The sequence below is a fragment of the Mesoplodon mirus genome (genome assembly GCF_964341445.2).
Source record: "Mesoplodon mirus genome assembly, chromosome: 10".
In the NCBI taxonomy this organism is placed as follows: Eukaryota; Metazoa; Chordata; class Mammalia; order Artiodactyla; family Ziphiidae; genus Mesoplodon; species Mesoplodon mirus.
In genome coordinates this window covers 24,988,610-25,006,961 of record NC_138986.1, presented here as the reverse complement: position 1 = coordinate 25,006,961, position 18,352 = coordinate 24,988,610, and the positions used below count along the sequence as shown (strand labels likewise).

At 42.5% G+C, this 18,352-nt stretch overlaps 1 protein-coding gene across 1 annotated transcript; it reads left to right on the top strand.

Annotated features, from left to right (window-relative positions):
• Positions 1-247: 247 nt before the first annotated feature.
• ABRACL (ABRA C-terminal like) lies at positions 248-13,794 on the top strand. The gene is made up of 3 exons (XM_082634081.1): positions 248-626; positions 5,556-5,622; positions 13,207-13,794. The coding sequence occupies exons 2-3, from the start codon at positions 5,562-5,564 to the stop codon at positions 13,389-13,391; spliced, it is 246 nt and encodes an 81-aa protein (XP_082490207.1). The 5' UTR covers positions 248-626; positions 5,556-5,561; the 3' UTR covers positions 13,392-13,794.
• The last annotated feature ends 4,558 nt before the right edge of the window (positions 13,795-18,352 follow it).

Genomic DNA, 18,352 nt, shown 5'->3' with positions numbered 1-18,352 from the left:
AAGAAATCTCTATTGACTGGGACCAAGAATTAGCTTTGTCCAAGTAAAGTTTCTTCGCAGTAGAACAAATTGGTTTTCAAACATGAATTTTCTTTTGCAAAACTGACCATCCTGTTGTCACGTCTGTAGCTTTCTGAAGGCCCCTGCTCCTGGCTTACGTTCCTCCTAGGAGACCTCAGCATTCAGCACGCTGGGGACGCTTTGTTTCCTAAGTTAGGAGAGAGATCCTGGCAGGAAGTCAACGTCCAGGATCAGATGCTGGAGTTGAGGATCCGTGGCTCCGAGCGGCGCGGGCGAAAGGCGGCGGTAATCGAAGCTCTGGGCGCATTTTCCTAGAAGCCTCCAGCGCTCCGCCACCTGTCTGGAGTCTGCCCCCGTCTCGGGCATCTCCTCTTCAGAGTTTCCTCCTCATAGGCTTGTCCCTGGGAGTGTGGGCGGCCGCATTCCTGATCACCGAAACTCTCCCCCCCTCCCCCCGCTAGCCTTCCTCCTCCAGCACACCAGCCTCTCTTTTCTGCCTCAGTCACTTCCTTCCTCAGCTTCTTCCTCCCCAGTGCGTTGAAGAAGATAACCAGCCCGCACCGACGCAGCCCCCGTTTTCTCGGAAAAGAAAAGGAGGCGGAGAGGTGAGTGATTGCCCTGGGAAGATGTGGCCAGGTAGGTATGTAGGATGGACGGGGGTAGCCGGTGGAGGCCAAGCAGCCGGGGGGATCGTGGGCTGCGGGTGGAGAGCCGGGACCGGGAGGGGGCTAAGACGCCTGGAGGGTATAACTGACCTTGGGCTGAGCGGGTGCGGGGGACCGGGTGGGCGCGCCCCTGCGCCCCCCAACTCTCCAGCAGACTTCCGCCCTCGGCTCACGTGACGTTTTGCCTCCCGGGGGCGGACAGGGCAGGGAGACCTGCAGCGTTTAAAGATTTTTACCGCGGAGCAATGTGTCCGCTTTGTGCTTGGGGAGCCAGTTCCGCAGAGCTGAGCAGCGACGGGCTGGGAGTGAGGGGACAGGCTCCCCCGAGGAATCTGGTGGCTTCAGGGTAGTGGACTCTGCGGCGCCGGCGGCGGGTGCGGATCTGTACGCTCCCGATTCTGTGTGCGGCGTGGGTGGTAGTGAGGGGACACCAGCGACTCGGGGAGCCCTGGGCTGGGTCCGTTTGCGTCGCGCGGTTTGGGAGCTCGCTCTCGGGGCGCGCCGGGGGCGCACCGACAGCCGGGGAGCGCGGGCAGGTGGCGCTGGCGCGAGACTCTCGGAGACAAAGGCTTCCGGAATACGGTTCTTCCTGGGGAGGTCGCCCGGGAGCCAGCCGTGCGCCCCGGAGCAGGGGGCCGAACCCCGCGCTCCCTAGCTCTGCACCGGTACCGGTGGTGACCGTGTGATGGCCCGCAGGGGACAGGGTTTTGGGACCCCTTCCGGGCCACCTCCCAAAGTTGGTGCAGGGATGACCAAATATGGAGTATGTGCGCGCCTGCGAGGGGCAGGAAGGAACCCAGTCATTCTTTGACCCTCACCAGCTGCTCGTCAGGGATTGTGAAGGAGGACTGGGAAACAGTGGCCAGCCCCAGTGTGGAGAGGTGGCTCCTGACTCCAAGATGTCCCCACTCCAGTAGGCTTATTCCCTGACATTAGAACATTTCTAGGTATTGCCTCCAAACTTAAAAAAAAAAAAAAAACCAACAAAACAAAACAAAAAAGGAACCAACCACCCAAAGAAAAAAGCTATGAGAGTCCTTAAATATATTCTTAAGAGCATCTTGATGGTGGAGCATTTCAGCATATGGCCCAGATGGCCCAGTGCTCCCACATTCCGCTTTCTTTGTGATTCCCACGCACAGTGCCTAACTGGATTCTGTCTCAATTAGAGGGCCCGACTAGCATCTGCCATCGCCTTCCCCTGAGCCTCCCGCTGAGGGGCTCTTTCTTTCCCTTAGACTTGCTCTGCCCGTGGCGTCTCATTGTTCTTGATGTTGCTGCTTAACACCAGTCCCAGGCTTCTGTCCTTATAAAATGTCATGGGCCTTCCAAGGATTGTGCAGCGGAGTATTTCATACTCCTTTGTCCTCAGTAAATAAACAAATAAAGACGTAAACCATGCCAAATTACGTATGCTAGCAATAGTTTCTAAGCCTGTTATGTTCCTACTCAGAGGCGTCAGTGCAGGGAGCCTTTCTTACTTTGTAAGTGTATGCCTTAGTAAGCGCTCAGCATGTAACATTTCACACAAATACAACCCACTGTTATATTTAGTGCAGTTGGCATAAGAACCAGCAAAAAAATAAATAAAACAAAATTTTAAAATAAGGAGAAGAGCCAGAATGATGCAGTAGAAACGGCATTTAATTGTGGGAAACCCCTCGGAGTCAGTTTCATCATCCATAAAATGGGGATAAATAATATTACTTTGTAAGGTTCTTACGTTTACATGAATTAGTGCAGATAAGGAGCCTCAGGTGTAATTAATTACAAAGAAATTCTGGTTGTCTTCCTGTCTTAAAATTGGATGAACATACATCTGCTTAATGTGATCCAGGAATTCATACTGCTTAAGGGCGGGATTTCCTCTTTGAGTCTCATTATTAAAGGAGAATTAGGTCTGAAGTGTGTGGCTGGTGGGGGGTGGAAGGAGTGGAAAACGATGTTAAAGAGATAAATATTCAGGGTGGGAGGAAATCAAAGCATCTGAGAATTGGAAAGGACTGTAATCCCCTTGGACATTTCCCTTTCTGTTTTGTCCAATGTGGGCTGATTTCTTCATCAACCCTCACAGATCCATACTACTACTGCAAACTTTATTCACTGTTAGACCGTTTTGATTGTTAGAGAAATTTTGTCTCATATGGCTTTCAAATCTGCCTTTCTGTTCCATCTATCCATCCTACCCAATAGAGCAACACAAAATAAGACTATTCACATAAGTACATAAAAGGGGCTTTAATTTTTAAAAAACAGCAGCAGGTCTTCTCTAGGCTAACTCTAAAAGTCAAGATTCTTTAGAGTGCAAGTGACAGAAACTTAAGCAAACCAGCACAAGCCAAACCAGGAAAGATTGGTTCCTGTAACTGGAAAGTCCAAGGTCATACAGACTCAATCATTGTCATGTGGCTGGATTTTTCTTTGTGTCAGCTTTATTCCTGGCAGGCTCTTTTCACATGGTAGCCATTTATATAGGGGCTGTGAGCTTATACCTTAAAACCCAGTAGGAAAGTGTCTTTTTACTAGTAGTTCTGGCAAAATTGATGGGCTGAACCCGTTGTTCAGGATGGGATCACCTATCCCATGTCCCAAACCAATTATTCTGACTTTGAACCACTCCTGGAGTCCAGGGTGAGGCTCTACCCAAGATACATGGGTTTAGAGTAAGGAAGGAAAGGCTGTATCCAAACAAACATTAGACTGCTGGTGCCGGAAGGCGGAATGGGTGCTGAGCAGGGAAATATAACAGCTGTCCACCACACTGACATTAACCAGTTTTTTTTCTTACCATTATTCTCATGGCATGTCTTTCAGTTGTGTCCTCTGGGTATGTTTTAGCTTTTTAGTGTCTCTCTTAAACTATCTTGAATTGAATATAATGTTATAATTTCACCAACACAAAGTTCCCACATTTGGACACTATAATTTTTGATATTCGGTTTTGTGTAGATGCATTAACCTAAGATGTTGCATTTTATTGCAATGTAGGCTTCTTAAATTATAAGATTTACACGAAAGTGTAGCAGTGTAGCAGTATAGTGGTGCTTTTATTATTAGCTGATAGAAAATCTGGGGTCGATCAATATCATTTAAACATAGATGTCATTCTTGTTTTTTCAAAGCTACGGAGAATTAGTTACAATCTGTCTGAATAAAGTTGTTTCTTCCAAATCATCACCCCAACGTAAACCATTCACACAATCCCACTCTTTTATTTGATTTGGAAAACTTACGATTTGCAAACAGACTGAATTGATTCCTTTTGCCCAGCTGCTTATACTTTCCAACCCTCATGCTGCTGTTTTCACTGTAAATTACTGCCTTCCTATAGAAACTCATTCTTCTTCCTTTACTTCTATACTTTACGTCTTTGATCCAACAAGGTTGGGTTTCTCTCCTCTGCACTTTCCTATTTCTTGCTGTGTTTGTCTCCTCCCACTTTCTGTAGGGGTTTGCCAGGCCCCTTTACCTTTTCTGTCTGAGTGCACTTCCTCCCTCTCAGAGCTCCTTTCTGTTCCTCACATAAATCAGCAGCTCCATGGCAACAACACCCACAGGTGTGGTTCCATCCCTTCTTGTGTCTTTGCTCATTTTCCAGTCTGCAAACCAATTATTTATTGAACTCCTGCTCTTGGTGCCAGACATGGTCCAGCAGTGAGCATGACAGTCAGATCCCCGCATAGAGGAGCTCACTCTCTAGTGATAAAAACTAAGAAGTGTCATTCCAATCAAGTGAAATGAAGAGGGCACACATGCTGTGGGAACACACACGGGAGAGCTCTCCTACCCCAGGGATTCAGGGAGGGCTTCCTGCAGGAAGTTCTATCTCAGCTGGGACTGGACGTATGGAAGTTAGCCAGAGTCCGGGTTGAAGAAGAAACAGGATATGTGAAGGCTGGGGGTGTGAGAGTGAGGGGTATATGAGGAATAAAAAGAAGCCCCATGGAACTGCAGCCTGGATTCAAGGGGGTAGATTTGAGGTGGCTGGAATGGTGGAACGGCGGGCAGAGCCCAGCCCGTGGAGGACCTCATGAGCCAAGGGGATTCTCACAGCCGCTGTTAGTCCTGAACTCCTTGTCCAAAGATGAATGGTTTTCATCACAGGCTCTCCATTACAGTCAGGTTGCACTGGGCACTGCTGGAGGAAGGGACCCAGAAGTCATCATTGCGCTGACCCCGTGGTATTAAAATTGCCTTGGATCCACCTGGATCCGCCTTCCTTACTGGCCCGCAGGCTCCCGGAGGGGAGGGATTGTGTTGGTTTATCCTGGTACCACCAGCTTCTAGCTTAGGGCCTGCCCCAAGTGTGCTGCGGTTTTGTTTTGTTTTTTGCTTCTGTGCTTTTGTATATACTCTTTCCTGTGCCTAGAACATCCTTTCCCAACTGTCTAGTGGCCACACCTCCCCAGTGACAAATACTTCTGTGGCTTCCTCCTTTGTGTTCCCTTAATGCCTTGGACCCACCACTAAAAGAGTGCTTTCTTGTCACAGTGCTATTCATTCCAGGCCTTCTCTGCGTCTGGATGGTGAGTTCCCTGAGGGCAGGTCCTGTGTCACTCACCTTTGTATTTTTGGTGCCCAGGGCATGGGCTTAGAGTTCATAGTGGGTGCAAGGAGAATGGCTTCATTCTGCCCAGTAGACTGTGTAGAAGAAGAGTGGGGTCAGCCCAGAGGGGCAGTTATAAAATTGGGGAAATGGAGATACTCTAGGGCTGGGTACATCATGCAAGTATTTTTAGGAAGAGGGCCACAGTAAATGAATATTTACAAATGCTACATGAAAAAAAGAAAGGGCCCTTGTATTTTGCAAGGTGTGTTTAATGGAATGTAGAAACTGTAGTAATACACATTTATTTTTTTCTCCCTCAGGCAGCAATGAATGTGGATCACGAAGTTAACCTCTTAGTGGAGGAAATTCATCGTCTGGGTTCAAAAAGTAAGTATTATCACATGGATGCAGTATTTCTTCTGAGTTTGTGTTAGAGCAGGTGGGACTAACTTTCAGAGGCATATGAAGGGATCACCTAGGGATTCAGGACACAGTCAATGGCAGCTCTTCTGTCAGTCTCAGGTGATAACTGCTCTTAGCTCTGAAGTGATTTCTGGAGACACAGAGCCACCGGGGTATTGTGTTTCTTATACAAAGAATGGTTGAGATATTTCATTATCCTTTGAATGGAAAGAAAATTGCTGTGCTTCTGTAACCTAGCTGCATTGAAATCTTGTAATTAAATCATGTTCAAATTTTTATTTGGCACACTATTAAAATTCATTATTTTCTGCTTTACCCTGCCACCATTTTGCAAATTGCCAAATGACTAGGGACTCGGATTGAAATTTTAATAAATTGTCTTTATTTTCTCCAGGTTTGTGAGTTTTGTATAATCAGGTGTTTATGTGTATATAACTAAAAGAAGCCATCCTTTAGGTAGTGTTCTTTTAAAGTTAGCTTTCCCCCTAGCAGCATATAAGCAGCCGTTGTGACATTTGTGACATGTAAAATTGGTAGTATTAGTGTCCTTTTCCTAAGTTGTAATGAAAGCAACTGTTATGCTTGTAGCTGTAAGTATTTCGTGCATCTCAGACCAGACATACAAGAGTTTGGGGAGCGTTTCGAAAATTGTAAGAGCAGTAGATACATTCAGCAACAACTGGGATAATGGAACCCAAAGTTTTAAACTTACATCATATAAGTGAAAAACAACTTTAAAAAGTACCTTGAAAGAGTTGCTTGTCATTATAGCTTGATTCTTCTTACTTATAGCTCTGTCTACTTATGAATCACAAATCATTTGAAATAACAGGAGGTACCTTGAAAATTCCATTAAGCCATTAGTATCAAATGTCCCCTGTAGTTTTCTGTTGCTGATGTAACAGTATTATAAACTTTGTGCATGAAGCAACACATTTAATATCTTTTTTAAAAAATATGTTTTATTGAAGTGTAGTTGGTTTACAATATTGTATTAATTTCTTCTGTACAGCAAAATGATTCAGTTATATATATGTATATATATTCTTTTTCATATTCTTTTCCATTACGGTTTATCACACGATATTGAAATAGTTCCCTGTGTTATACAGTAGGACCTTGTTGTTTACCCATTCTATACACAGTGGTTTGCATCTGCTAACCCCAAACTCCCAATCCATTCCTCCCCCGTATACCCTCCCACTTGGCAACCATAAGTCTGTTCTCTATGTCTCTGAGTCTGTTTCTGTTTTGTAAATAAGTTCATTTGTGTCACATTTTAGATTCTACATATAAGTGATATCATATGGTATTTGTCTTTCTCTTTCTGACTTACTTCACTTAGTATGATAATCTCTAGGTCCATCCATTTTGCAGCAAATGGTGTTATCTCATTCTTTTTTATGGCCGAGTAGTATTCCATTGTATATATGTTCCACATCTTCTTTATCCATTCATCTGTCAATAGATATTTTGGTTGCTTCCATGTCTTGGCTATTGTGAATAGTGCTGCTATGATCATAGAGGTGCATGTATCTTTTTGAATTATAGTTTTGTCCACATTTAATATCTTAATGGTCATGTAGGTTGGGAGTCTATCTCAGTCTGGTTGGGCTGCTATAACAAAATACCCTGGACTGGGTGGCTTATAAACAGCAGAAATTAATTGCTCATAGTTCTAAAGGCTGGAGGTCCGAGATCAGGGTGCCAGCATGGTCAGCTTGGAGTCCTCTTCCAGGTCTCAGACTTCTTGTATCTTCTCATGGTGAAAGAGACTAGGGATCTCTTTGCAGCCTTTTTTTTTTTTTTTTTTTTTTTTTTTTTGCGGTACGCGGGCCTCTCACTGTTGTGGCCTCTCCCGTTGCGGAGCACAGGCTCCGGATGCGCAGGCCCAGCGGCCATGGCTCACGGGCCCAGCCGCTCCGCGGCATATGGGATCCTCCCAGACCGGGGCATGAACCCGTATCCCCTGCATCGGCAGGCGGACTCTCAACCACTGCGCCACCAGGGAGGCCCTTTGCAGCCTTTTTTATCTATCTATCTATCATCTATCTATCTATCATTGTGGTAACATTGGTTTATAAGATTGTGTAAGTTTCATGTGATACAGCACAGCATGCTCTTCTGTTTGGTTTGGTTTGTTCATTTATTTAGGGAGTTTTGTTTGTTTGTTTTTTATATTCCACATATGAGTGAAATCATATGACATTTGTCTTTCTCTGACTTATTTCACTTAGCATAATACCCTCAAGGTGCATCCATGTTGTCACAAATGGCAAGGTTTCATCTTTTTTTTACGGCTGATGAAATCTTGCAGCCTCTTTTATAAGACATTAATCCTTATGACTCATGAATTTACACCCTTATACCCCCCATGACTTTGGCACTTCCCAAAGGCCCCATCTACTAATATCATTACCTTGTGGGGTTAGGATTTCCACATATGAATTTTGGAAGAACACAGCCATTCAGACCACAGCAGGGTCTGATAAAGGTCACCTGGGCTAAAATCAAGGTGTTGGCAGGGTGCATTCCTTTCTGGAAGCTCTAGAGAATCTGTTTTCTAGTCTTTTTTCCAGAGGCAGTCTGCCTTCGCTCTAGGTGCTCAGGCTTCAGTAGTTGTGGCACGTGGGCTCAGTAGTTGTGGCTTGTGGGATCTAGAGCACAGGCTCAGTAGCTGTGGCCCACGGGCTTAGTTGCTCCACGGCATGTGGGATCTTCCCAGACCAGGGATCGAGCCCATGTCCCCTGAATTGGCAGGCGGATCCTTAACCACTGCGCCACCAGGGCAGTCCCTCAGTGAGTCTTATTTTCGATAGTGATGCCCCTACCTGTGTTCCTCATTTCTACATTCTCAGTTTCTCCTGAGCTCTGTGGCGAGCTCTGTCACTCTTGGGAGTAGTACTATTGTTTGGATTGTTAAAGATATATTTCCAAAGATTTGTCGGGTTTTCTTATTAGATCTTTCTCCATGTCAGCTTAGTGTTTATTGGTCAGATTCAATTGCATTTAAAAGTCTAACCTCTATATCCCTAGCACAGTGTTATTATTTGCTAAGGCAAACTGAACCTTCACTTCAAAATGAGCAGCTTTACAAACTAGATGACTACAAAGTAATTATCCTAACTTCTATAAGGATGAAAATATTTTGAACATTGCAACTTCACTAGGCCTCCTTGACTTACCTGTTCCTGGTAATAGATGACTTTTTAAGTTGGAAAGCATCTATGGAGATATGTTATCTACTGACAGGTTATAGTTATTTATGTTGTATCTGGAATAATTTTGACAATCTAAATTATGATTTAGATTAATCATATTTAGCCTAATCTAAATATGATGTATTAGCCGAAGTTGGAGATTGATGAATTTAGTTTTACCTGTTTCTTTTAAAATAAAGTTCTTTAAAGTCTCTCATTTTTCATCCTGTAGAAAAGAATTAAGTGGATAAAGATTATTTGGAGATTTAAACTCCTTCGTTTAACAAATATTTCTTGAGTGCTACCTTTTTCTCAAGTGCTGGAGATGGGAAAATAAACAAAATTCCATCTCAGCCCTTGTGGGCCTCTTTAGGTATCGAGAAGACAGATAAACTGGAAACATGTATTGGGAAGTGGTTAAGAGTGTGTGCTCTGGGGGACTTCCCTGGTGGCTCAGTGGTTAAGAATCCACCTGCCCATGCAGGGAACACGGGTTCAAGCCCTGGTGTGGGAAGATCCCACATATCATGGAGCAACTAAGCCCATGCGCCACAACTACTGAGCCTGCACTCTAGAGCCCGCGAGCCACAACTACTGAGCCCACGTGCCTAGAGCCCGTGCTCCGCAACAAGAGAAGCCACCGCAATGAGAAGCCCGCGCACCACAATGGAGAGTAGCCCTTGCTCGCTGCAACTAGAGGAAGCCTGTGCGCAGCCACAAAGACCCAATGCAGCCAAAAATAAATAAATAAATACGTTTATTTTTTTAAAAAAGGAGTGTGTGCCCTGGAGTCAGACTCTGGGAATGAATCCTAGCTCTTCCGTATTCTTGCTGTGTGACCTTGGGCACATTTCTAAACTTTTCTGACTACTACTCTTTCAATGAGTATTGAAGATATTTGTTTTTCACACTTTAAAATCTCTAAAAGATGGACATATTTTGTGATACATGGTGTGCTATTGTTAAATTGGAAGTTTAATTAGAACATAAAATAATGGTGCTATCTTGCAATCAATTGTGTCTTATCTTTGACAAAATGGTTAAGTGAGTTTTAATGATTGTAAAATGCATTGAATGGTTCAATAAATGCATTCAACGTTACTCAATAAATGTTAGCTATTATTACTATAACTGATGGTGAATGCTTTGATATATACTCAATTTTATAAGAAGAGCTTTAATAGCTTGACTGAAGGAATCATGGATGACTTCTCAGAGAAGGTGACATTTGAGTCCATTTTTGAAGAAAAAAGAATTTAGCTAAAAAAGAGGGTCTAGGATGCTGGGTAGATGGCTCAATATGGGCAAAGTTACCAGGGGAGGTGACTCCTGTCACCTTGGGTAACACCAAGGTGCTCATTTTGACTGTATCACAAGGTGCATGGAACGATATGGCAGGAGATCAGGTGAGAGATGAGCGCAAGGGCCAGAGGATGGAGAGTCTTAATTGTGAGGCTGTGGTCTTCACTTCAGTTTGAAGGTGATAGGGAGCTATTGAAAGATTAGAGTAGAAGAATATCAATTTAAGTTTGCATCATACAAAGTTTCTTCCACATTTTTAGTTCTGCATCAGTGTAGAGGGTATATTTGTGGTAAACATGGAGAAGGGGAAACTGATAGGGGTCTTGCAGTTACCCACGTGAGAATCAGTTTGGGCCTGAACCAAGGAATTAATTGTCCATGAAGAGGAGAGGCTAGAGCAACAGAAGATACAAAGAAGGTGGCATCACCTGGACATTTGTCAGATTGAGGGGTGAGTGGGCAGGAGAACTCTGAGATTACGGCCAGGTTTCTGCCTTTGGTACCTTTAAAAACTTAACCTAAATTGAGAATTTACCATAGAATTTACTCTATAAAAGACTTTACCTATATTCTATTTTTTAATCTTTGCAATAACCCTGTGAGGGGTATTTTTACCCTCCTAACTGCAACTCAGATTGCTTGAAGGACCTGCCAGGTTACCAGCAGCTGCACTGATTCCTGTAATCAGTGAAAGATTCTCATTGCAAACAGAGGGTTGTGCAGCTAGAAGTTAAGAAATCAAACAGGTGCAGGACTTCCCTGTGGACCAGTGGTTAGAACTCTGAGCTTTCACTGCTGAGGGCACAGGTTCAATCCCTGGTCGGAGAACTAAGATCTCGCAAGCCACAAGGCATGGCCAAAAAAAAAAAAAAAAGGGAAATCAAACAGGTGCATCTTTGCTTTCCTGGCCAAGCATTCTCTGTTTTCCTCTACAAACTTATTTCCTTCTTCTTCTCCTCTTAGATGGTTTACTTGCAGTGAGTAAACTAGCCACTCTAATTACTGTTCTCCTAGACACTTAATTGTTTCACCTGTGCCTAATGGCACATACCCCATTTCTCTTGTTCGTAATTGAACCAATGTTAACTGATGAATGGATAAATAAAATGTATTATATCCATAAAAAAAATTGAACCAATAATGATCATCGATCAAGTGCTTAGCATGTGCTGGGCACTGTGCTTTGTGCTTTAGAACTGTGTCCCCAACCTCACAGTGTGGGAGGTATTAAGATCCCCATTATACAGATGAGGAAACTGAGGCTTAGGGCGCTTACATAAAATTCTCAAGGCCAAACAACTAGCAGATGGCCAGGATTTCAACTGAGGACTGTCAAGTTTTTTTAAAAAGCTCTGTGTTATACTCCCCTTAAAGTCCAGAACAGGTACTGCCATTCATGAAGTCTTCCCTTCCCATTCTAGCCCAGTCATCTTGTTCTTGACATCCAATCACGTACTGCTTTGTGCTGTTGTTTTACTGTATGTTTATTTCCTTGTGGGAATGGAAGCCATTTCTTTGATAGTTAGAAAGTGATTCTATACTTCCTTCTCTCTGCCTCTAGTGCCCAACACAGGGCTGCACCCACAGTAGGAGTTTACTAAGCTTCAGGCTATAAGCTCTAGCAGGGGAGCACAGGAACTCAAGAATCCTTCTCACCGTGATGGCCATCTACTTGACAGGGGGCACAGCTTTGGGAGGGAAGAACTTGGAGCAGTGCAGTAGGATAGGACTGGGTCAAGGGTTCAGCCTGGTAGATCAAAGGGTACAGCCAACAGTTGGAAGGTGTCCTAGATTACCCTTTGAGACTTCAGTTGATTGACTTTTAGCCAAAGATCCACCTTTTGTTTACCTTAATTTTAAAAAAAACCCTTTTTTTTAGAACAGTTTTAGATTTGCAATAAAATTGAGAGGAAGGTATAGAGATTTTCCATATACCCTCTGACCCCTGCACATACATAGTCTCCCCCATTATCAACATCCCCCACCAGAGGGGTACCTTTGTTACAGTTGATGACTCTACACTGACATATCATTATCACCCAGAGTCCATGGTTTACATCACATTTCACTCTTAGTATTGTACATTCTGTGGGTTGACTAATGCGTAAGGACGTGTCTCCATCATTATAGTATAGAGTATCTTCACTGCTTTAAAAATTCTCTGTGCTCTGCCTGTTCATCTCTCCCGTATCCTAACCACTGAAAACCACTGATATTTTTACTTAGTTTTCTCTTTTTCCATAGTTTTGCCTTTTCCAGAATATCCCATAGTTGGAATCATACAGCATGTAGCTTTTTCAGATTGCTTTCTTTCACTAAGTAATACATATTTAAGGTTCCTCCACGTTTTTCAGGACTTGATAGCTCACTTCTTTTTAGTGTTTACCTTAACTTTTAACATCTATATTAAAAACTGGCCTTCAAACTAGATAATCTAGGGATTCTGGTAAATAAAGATTTCTTCATTTTTAAGGTCACCACTCCTTCCCTGGGGATTCTGAGCATGTTCAGAACACACTTAGAGAAACACTGCTCCTGATCCAGGGTTTCTCTTGTACTTGTTATTTTTATCGATTCAACAACTAACAATTAAAAAATCGAAATTTAGACAGAGAGGAATTGTCCACTGTAGTGCTGTAACACATTCACTTTTTTTTTTTTTGCCTCACCGTGTGGCATGCTGGATCTTAGTTCCCCAGCTAGGGAGACAGGGGATCAAACCTGTGTCCCCTGCAGTAGAAGCACGGAATCTTAACCACTGGACCTCCAGGGAAGTCCCACACATTCACTTTTTGTTACTGTTTCTTAGTTCTCTTCCACTCTCTGTCCAGATGACACTGAAGCTAGGAGATGTATCACACGTTGCATTTATTCTATCACATTTTGAATCTGGCAAGAGGTTACACTGAATTTCTGACTGTTGACTGTTAAACTGTAATCTTGGTTAACCTTCAGTTAGATGTTTATGAAAGATTATGTGTATCTGCCACACATGGTGGCAAGAAACAGACTTTGCATCGGCTAACATTGTGTTTTCTCAAATTAGATGCTGATGGAAAATTAAGTGTGAAATTTGGGGTCCTCTTCCGAGATGACAAATGTGCCAATCTCTTTGAAGCACTGGTAGGAACTCTCAAAGCTGCAAAAAGAAGGAAGATGATTACGTACCCAGGAGAGCTACTTTTGCAAGGTGTTCATGATGATGTTGACATTATATTGCTGCAAGATTAATGTGGCTTGCATAGCTTTGTTTATTGTGGGTTTTTTTTGTTTCTGGTAAACTGGAATATTACATCAAAGGACAAACATATTAGCATACTTAATGTATTTTTATAGAACTTTATAAACAAAAGGAGACTCATTTTAGAAGCCTGTCCTTTTTTGTATCTTGAAAGTAAATTTATGTATTACACTGTAAAATAAACAAAACCTATTATTTTTCTCAGGAATCTGGCTGGAAAATGTAGGCAATGAGGCTTTTTTGGTGGGGATGCAAGAGTGTTTGTTTCATAAATCATTCTTAGATAATTTCTACAGATACTTGACATTCCATGAAATCAAGAAGCAAACTTGAAGACCAGCTCCCACAATGAATGTAATGTTTATGTAATAAAAACATGTAACTCTCTTAAAATTGCTTTATTGAGTCATTTGAGATTTATGTATATCTCTCAGAATCGAGTTTTTGCATCAAGATTAGGTAACTGCAGTAAAAGTTATCTTGATTTGAAGGAAAAATTCTCTTAAAACTACAGAATTTAAAAAATAGGGATGGTTAGTGCTACGATTTGGTCCTATAAAAAAATAGTAATTTTGATGCCTATATTGTGCTTGCCACTGGGATAGGGGACATGCCCCCAAAAATGTAACCTAAAAACTTCACTTTCTAATTGGATTAGTTAGACCCACCTGAAATAATACAGGATTATCCGTGATTGCATGTTGCAGCTTGTAGTACAGAACTGAAAATGATACAGAATCTCAAGGAGGATAAGATCAGTGAAAGGCATGATGGTTGGAAGAGGTATAGAGGAGGCAGAATTTGCAGGATTGGAGCTGATTATATCCAGAAGGAAAAAGATGGGATGGGTGAGGGTGATGACTCAAGGTAAGGCAGAGGGACATGAATTAGCAAGGCATGATCTTGTGAAAGGTAGGCTGTCAGGTTGACTGGAATGTTAGGAAGAGAGGTGATTCAGTTTGGCTAATTAAGGTGGAACCTGGGAAGCCAGGGAGAGGAGTCTGGGGAAAAATTGGAGCAGGGAAGTTCCATGATGAAAGTGATGTTTAGTGAAGGTAGCTCTGCCACTGGTAACTAGGGTGGACTGTGGAGAGTGCAGAGGTAGTCAGACAAGCCAGCAAAAACATTGCTCAAGAATCTCATGGGGGTGGTGATAACGGGAAGGCAGAGGAAGGATGGAGTCCAAGCACATTTTAAAGGAAATTGAAACTTTGTCACCAGTACCTTTTCTTTTGTGACAGGACCCCAATTCAAACTAGACTAAAGAACAACAGAATTCACTGGCACTTCATAGTCATTGCTAATATTTATCAAGCATTTATTATGCTAATCCTCATATAACCCTATGAGGTAGGTATTATAGATGAGGTAAGAGAGACACAGAAGAGTTAAGAGCTTCTCCAAGTTTACCTAGCCAAAAAGTGGGCAAGTCAGGATTTTGAAATTTGACTCATCTAACTGGCAAGTCCAGGGATGGGATGGAGTTCAGGCATGGCTGGCTCCAGGGACTCAAACACTGTTGTTTAAACACTCTGACTTTCCATATCGGCTCTGATGACTTCTTTGGTTTATTCTCATTCTCTTTCTACTCTAAATATGTTTCCTGCATATAGGTGCCTGCAGGTAGTTGCAAATTCGTCTCCTCCTAGATTAGCAACTCTAGCAGAGAGAGAATTATATATTAATTATGAATTCAAAGGAAGGAACTCTGATTGGCTCCACTTGCAGCATAAATCTACCCCTCTGATCAATAACATTTGCCAGAGGGATGAGATATCTTGAATGACCTGAGTCATATGCTTGTTTCTGAGTGAGGATTGGGTAGGAGACTGTGCTTCACAGCCTCACCTCAAATAGGAGAGGGATAGTTCCCCAAAGGGAAGGATGCTAAGTACATGGGAACAACACAGGTTGAATATAGATACAAGAGATCTTTTGAGGATGAATCCATATATATATATGTGGCAGAAAACAAAAGATAAATGAGAAGAAATGGTCAAAAGCTACTACTCGTGTGGCCTTAGTAACTGAGAGAATAACGTGTTAGCAGAGATAGGGAAATTGAGTGGAGCACGAGGGCTGGTTTTAGGGAGAGTTACATTTGGACATGGTGAGCTTGGAGTATTTGGACTGGAAATGTGAGGATTTGGTTCTGGAACTCAGGTGAAGGTTCAGGAATATCGACAGAGACCTGAGAATTATGGTTCAGGATTGATTTTCATCTCAATTTTGATATGTATAGATAATTATAATTCTGCCACTATTATTATCTTTAAGTTGAAATTTTAATTATTAGGCATTTAGAAAACACATACAATCTACAGGCTTTGTGAAAGGCTGGGCTGAGAAACTGAAGCAATTTTTAAAGGAAAGCAATCTGGGAAACTCACATGTCTGATGGCATTTTTTTGAGAGCAGGTTGACCTCATAGTCAAAGACTTCCTTAAAAAACCTTCAGAAGTTGAAATAGTTACTTAGTTTGTCACTTTGTTAAGTATCTTCTTGGTGAGTATCCAATGAAGTTTCAAAGTTTCAAACCCATAATGATTTAGAATTTGAGAAATATATTCCAGAAAAAATATATACATGGGGTTATTTAGTTATTTTGAGAAAATTAATACAACAGCATTCCTATCTACTGCTGACATCCATAATACAGTTTTATGTATTTTCCTTTAGATTCAAGATGGTCAATTCCTTTGTAGCAATTTAACATATGGATAGTTCTTATTTGGATCATGGTCTTAAAATTCAAAATCATAAATTTGATTCCTTTTGATTCAGAATCACAGTGAAAATACTTTTTCTTGGCCATAAACTGCATTCCAGTTAATCATCTCAGTAATGAGTGTCATTGGCTATAGGTGGATGGGAATTAGAAATTATAAACAATTGTACACAAACATTTCTTCATTCTTGCAACAAAAATGTACAGTATCTACTTTGTTCAAGTCACTGTGCTAGGCATTAGGGGTTATTATTATTCTCAAAGAGAAGCAAATAATTTGCACAATATATATTAAATATAGAGGAAGCTTTGGGTAAATGATAGAGGGATACAGGTGCAAAAATGATGAATTGTTACAGGGTGCACTGGGATGAAGTGAAGTTTGCCTTAAAGCAGGAGAATGATCCGAAGGACTTTACTGGTGGAGCTGTTTCTGCCTACAAAGGTAGAGAAAGGCAGGTAACTTAAGGTAAGGGAGGAGGGCTTCCCTGGTGGCGCAGTGGTTGAGAGTCCGCCTGCCGATGCAGGGAACACGGGTTCGTGCCCCGGTCTGGGAAGATCCCACATGCCGCGGAGCGGCTGGGCCCGTGAGCCATGGCCTCTGAGTCTGCACGTCCGGAGCCTGTGCTCCGCAACGGGAGAGGCCACAACAGTGAGAGGCCCGCGTACCGCAAAAAAAATTAAGGTAAGGAAGGAAAGAGGAGTATTGGGAGCTGAGGCTGGAAAGGATTGGGACATTAGTTTGAACTCTTAAGACAGAAGAAACAATTCTAAGTGTATGTCTTAATAATAGTGAATTACAAAGAACTGTAAAAAAAAACTTATATGAAATAATTTTTTTTTTTTTTTTTTTTTTTTTTTGTGGTATGCGGGCCTCTCACTGTTGTGGCCTCTCCCGTTGCGGAGCACAGGCTCCGGACGCGCAGGCCCAGCGGCCATGGCTCACGGGCCCAGCCGCTCCGCGGCATATGGGATCCTCCTAGACCGGGGCACGAACCCGCATCCCCTGCATCGGCAGGCGGACTCTCAACCACTGCGCCACCAGGGAGGCCCAAACTTATATGAAATAATTTGATAAGTACCACTCATTATGAAGTAACTTTAATTTGTAAGATCCATAACAGTGCTATTTTGTATACTGAGATTATACAAAACAATCTATAATTATAGCTTGTCTTCAGAGTGAATGACTGTTAATTGAAAAATTGATTAATGTTACCACTTGTGCAAACTCAAATTTCCTTAAGTTCCCGTCATAGAAGATCCAAAAGCGCTCCTTCATGTGCTGGAGGCACAATTTAAAAATAAGTTACAGAAATGTTGATTTGAAGAATTTGTCTTAATTGAACACTCACATCCCAGATTTTCCTGGTGTCTGAGCTGCTTCCTACGGTTCCAGACAATGAGGGGAAAAAAGGGCTATGGACTGACAGACAAAATACAAACATATGTGATGGCAAAGGAACAAGCCTGCTTTTCTGTGTGGCATGCAGGGTTGACCTCATTAATTTATAGCCTCGTATATCTAGAAAAAGTCAAGAGAAAGGCATGCACCTTTAATTTATTTGTCGTCGGATAATCTTGGAGTTTCCTTTTCCTTAACAAAAGATATAAATAACTCTTCAAAGAAAACTCACTCCTCAGGAGCCTTTTATGATAAGAAATCAGAAAAGACCACATTTTTTACGGGAGATCATTTTGTATGAAAAGTTCTCTCTTGTAGCTTTTGTGTGACTCTAGCAGCCTCAACAAAAGGGTTCTTAAATTTTTTTACCCCTGTAGCTCTCCTTTTAGTGCCTGTTGTAGTGAGACACTTTTGGTTGGAAGGAATGGAGGCTCTCCTCTGGGTAACGGGGCTTAACTATGAGCATGCATACAGGGCAATTAGGAAGAAAAAGTAACGCACTGAAATAGGAGACTGGAAAATGCACCACAGCAGGGCTCCTGGGAGGTGAGGGACTCCTAACCAGAGGGCATCAGAATGGCTTTTGTAGCTTTTTCAACATCTAAATATTCTGGAGATTCTGAGTGAATAAATCCGGGTTGGGCCCCAAGCATTTCCACGAAGTAGCATCTCCCAGTCCGATTCTAATGGACAGCTGTGGGAAAGAATCACTCCTGGCTGCCTAAGAGCTTCTCTGTCAACACCACTCAGCTGTGTTCCTGGATCCACTTCGTTCTATTTGATTCTCCTCCTGCTTGCAATTAGCTTCCTCATCCTCT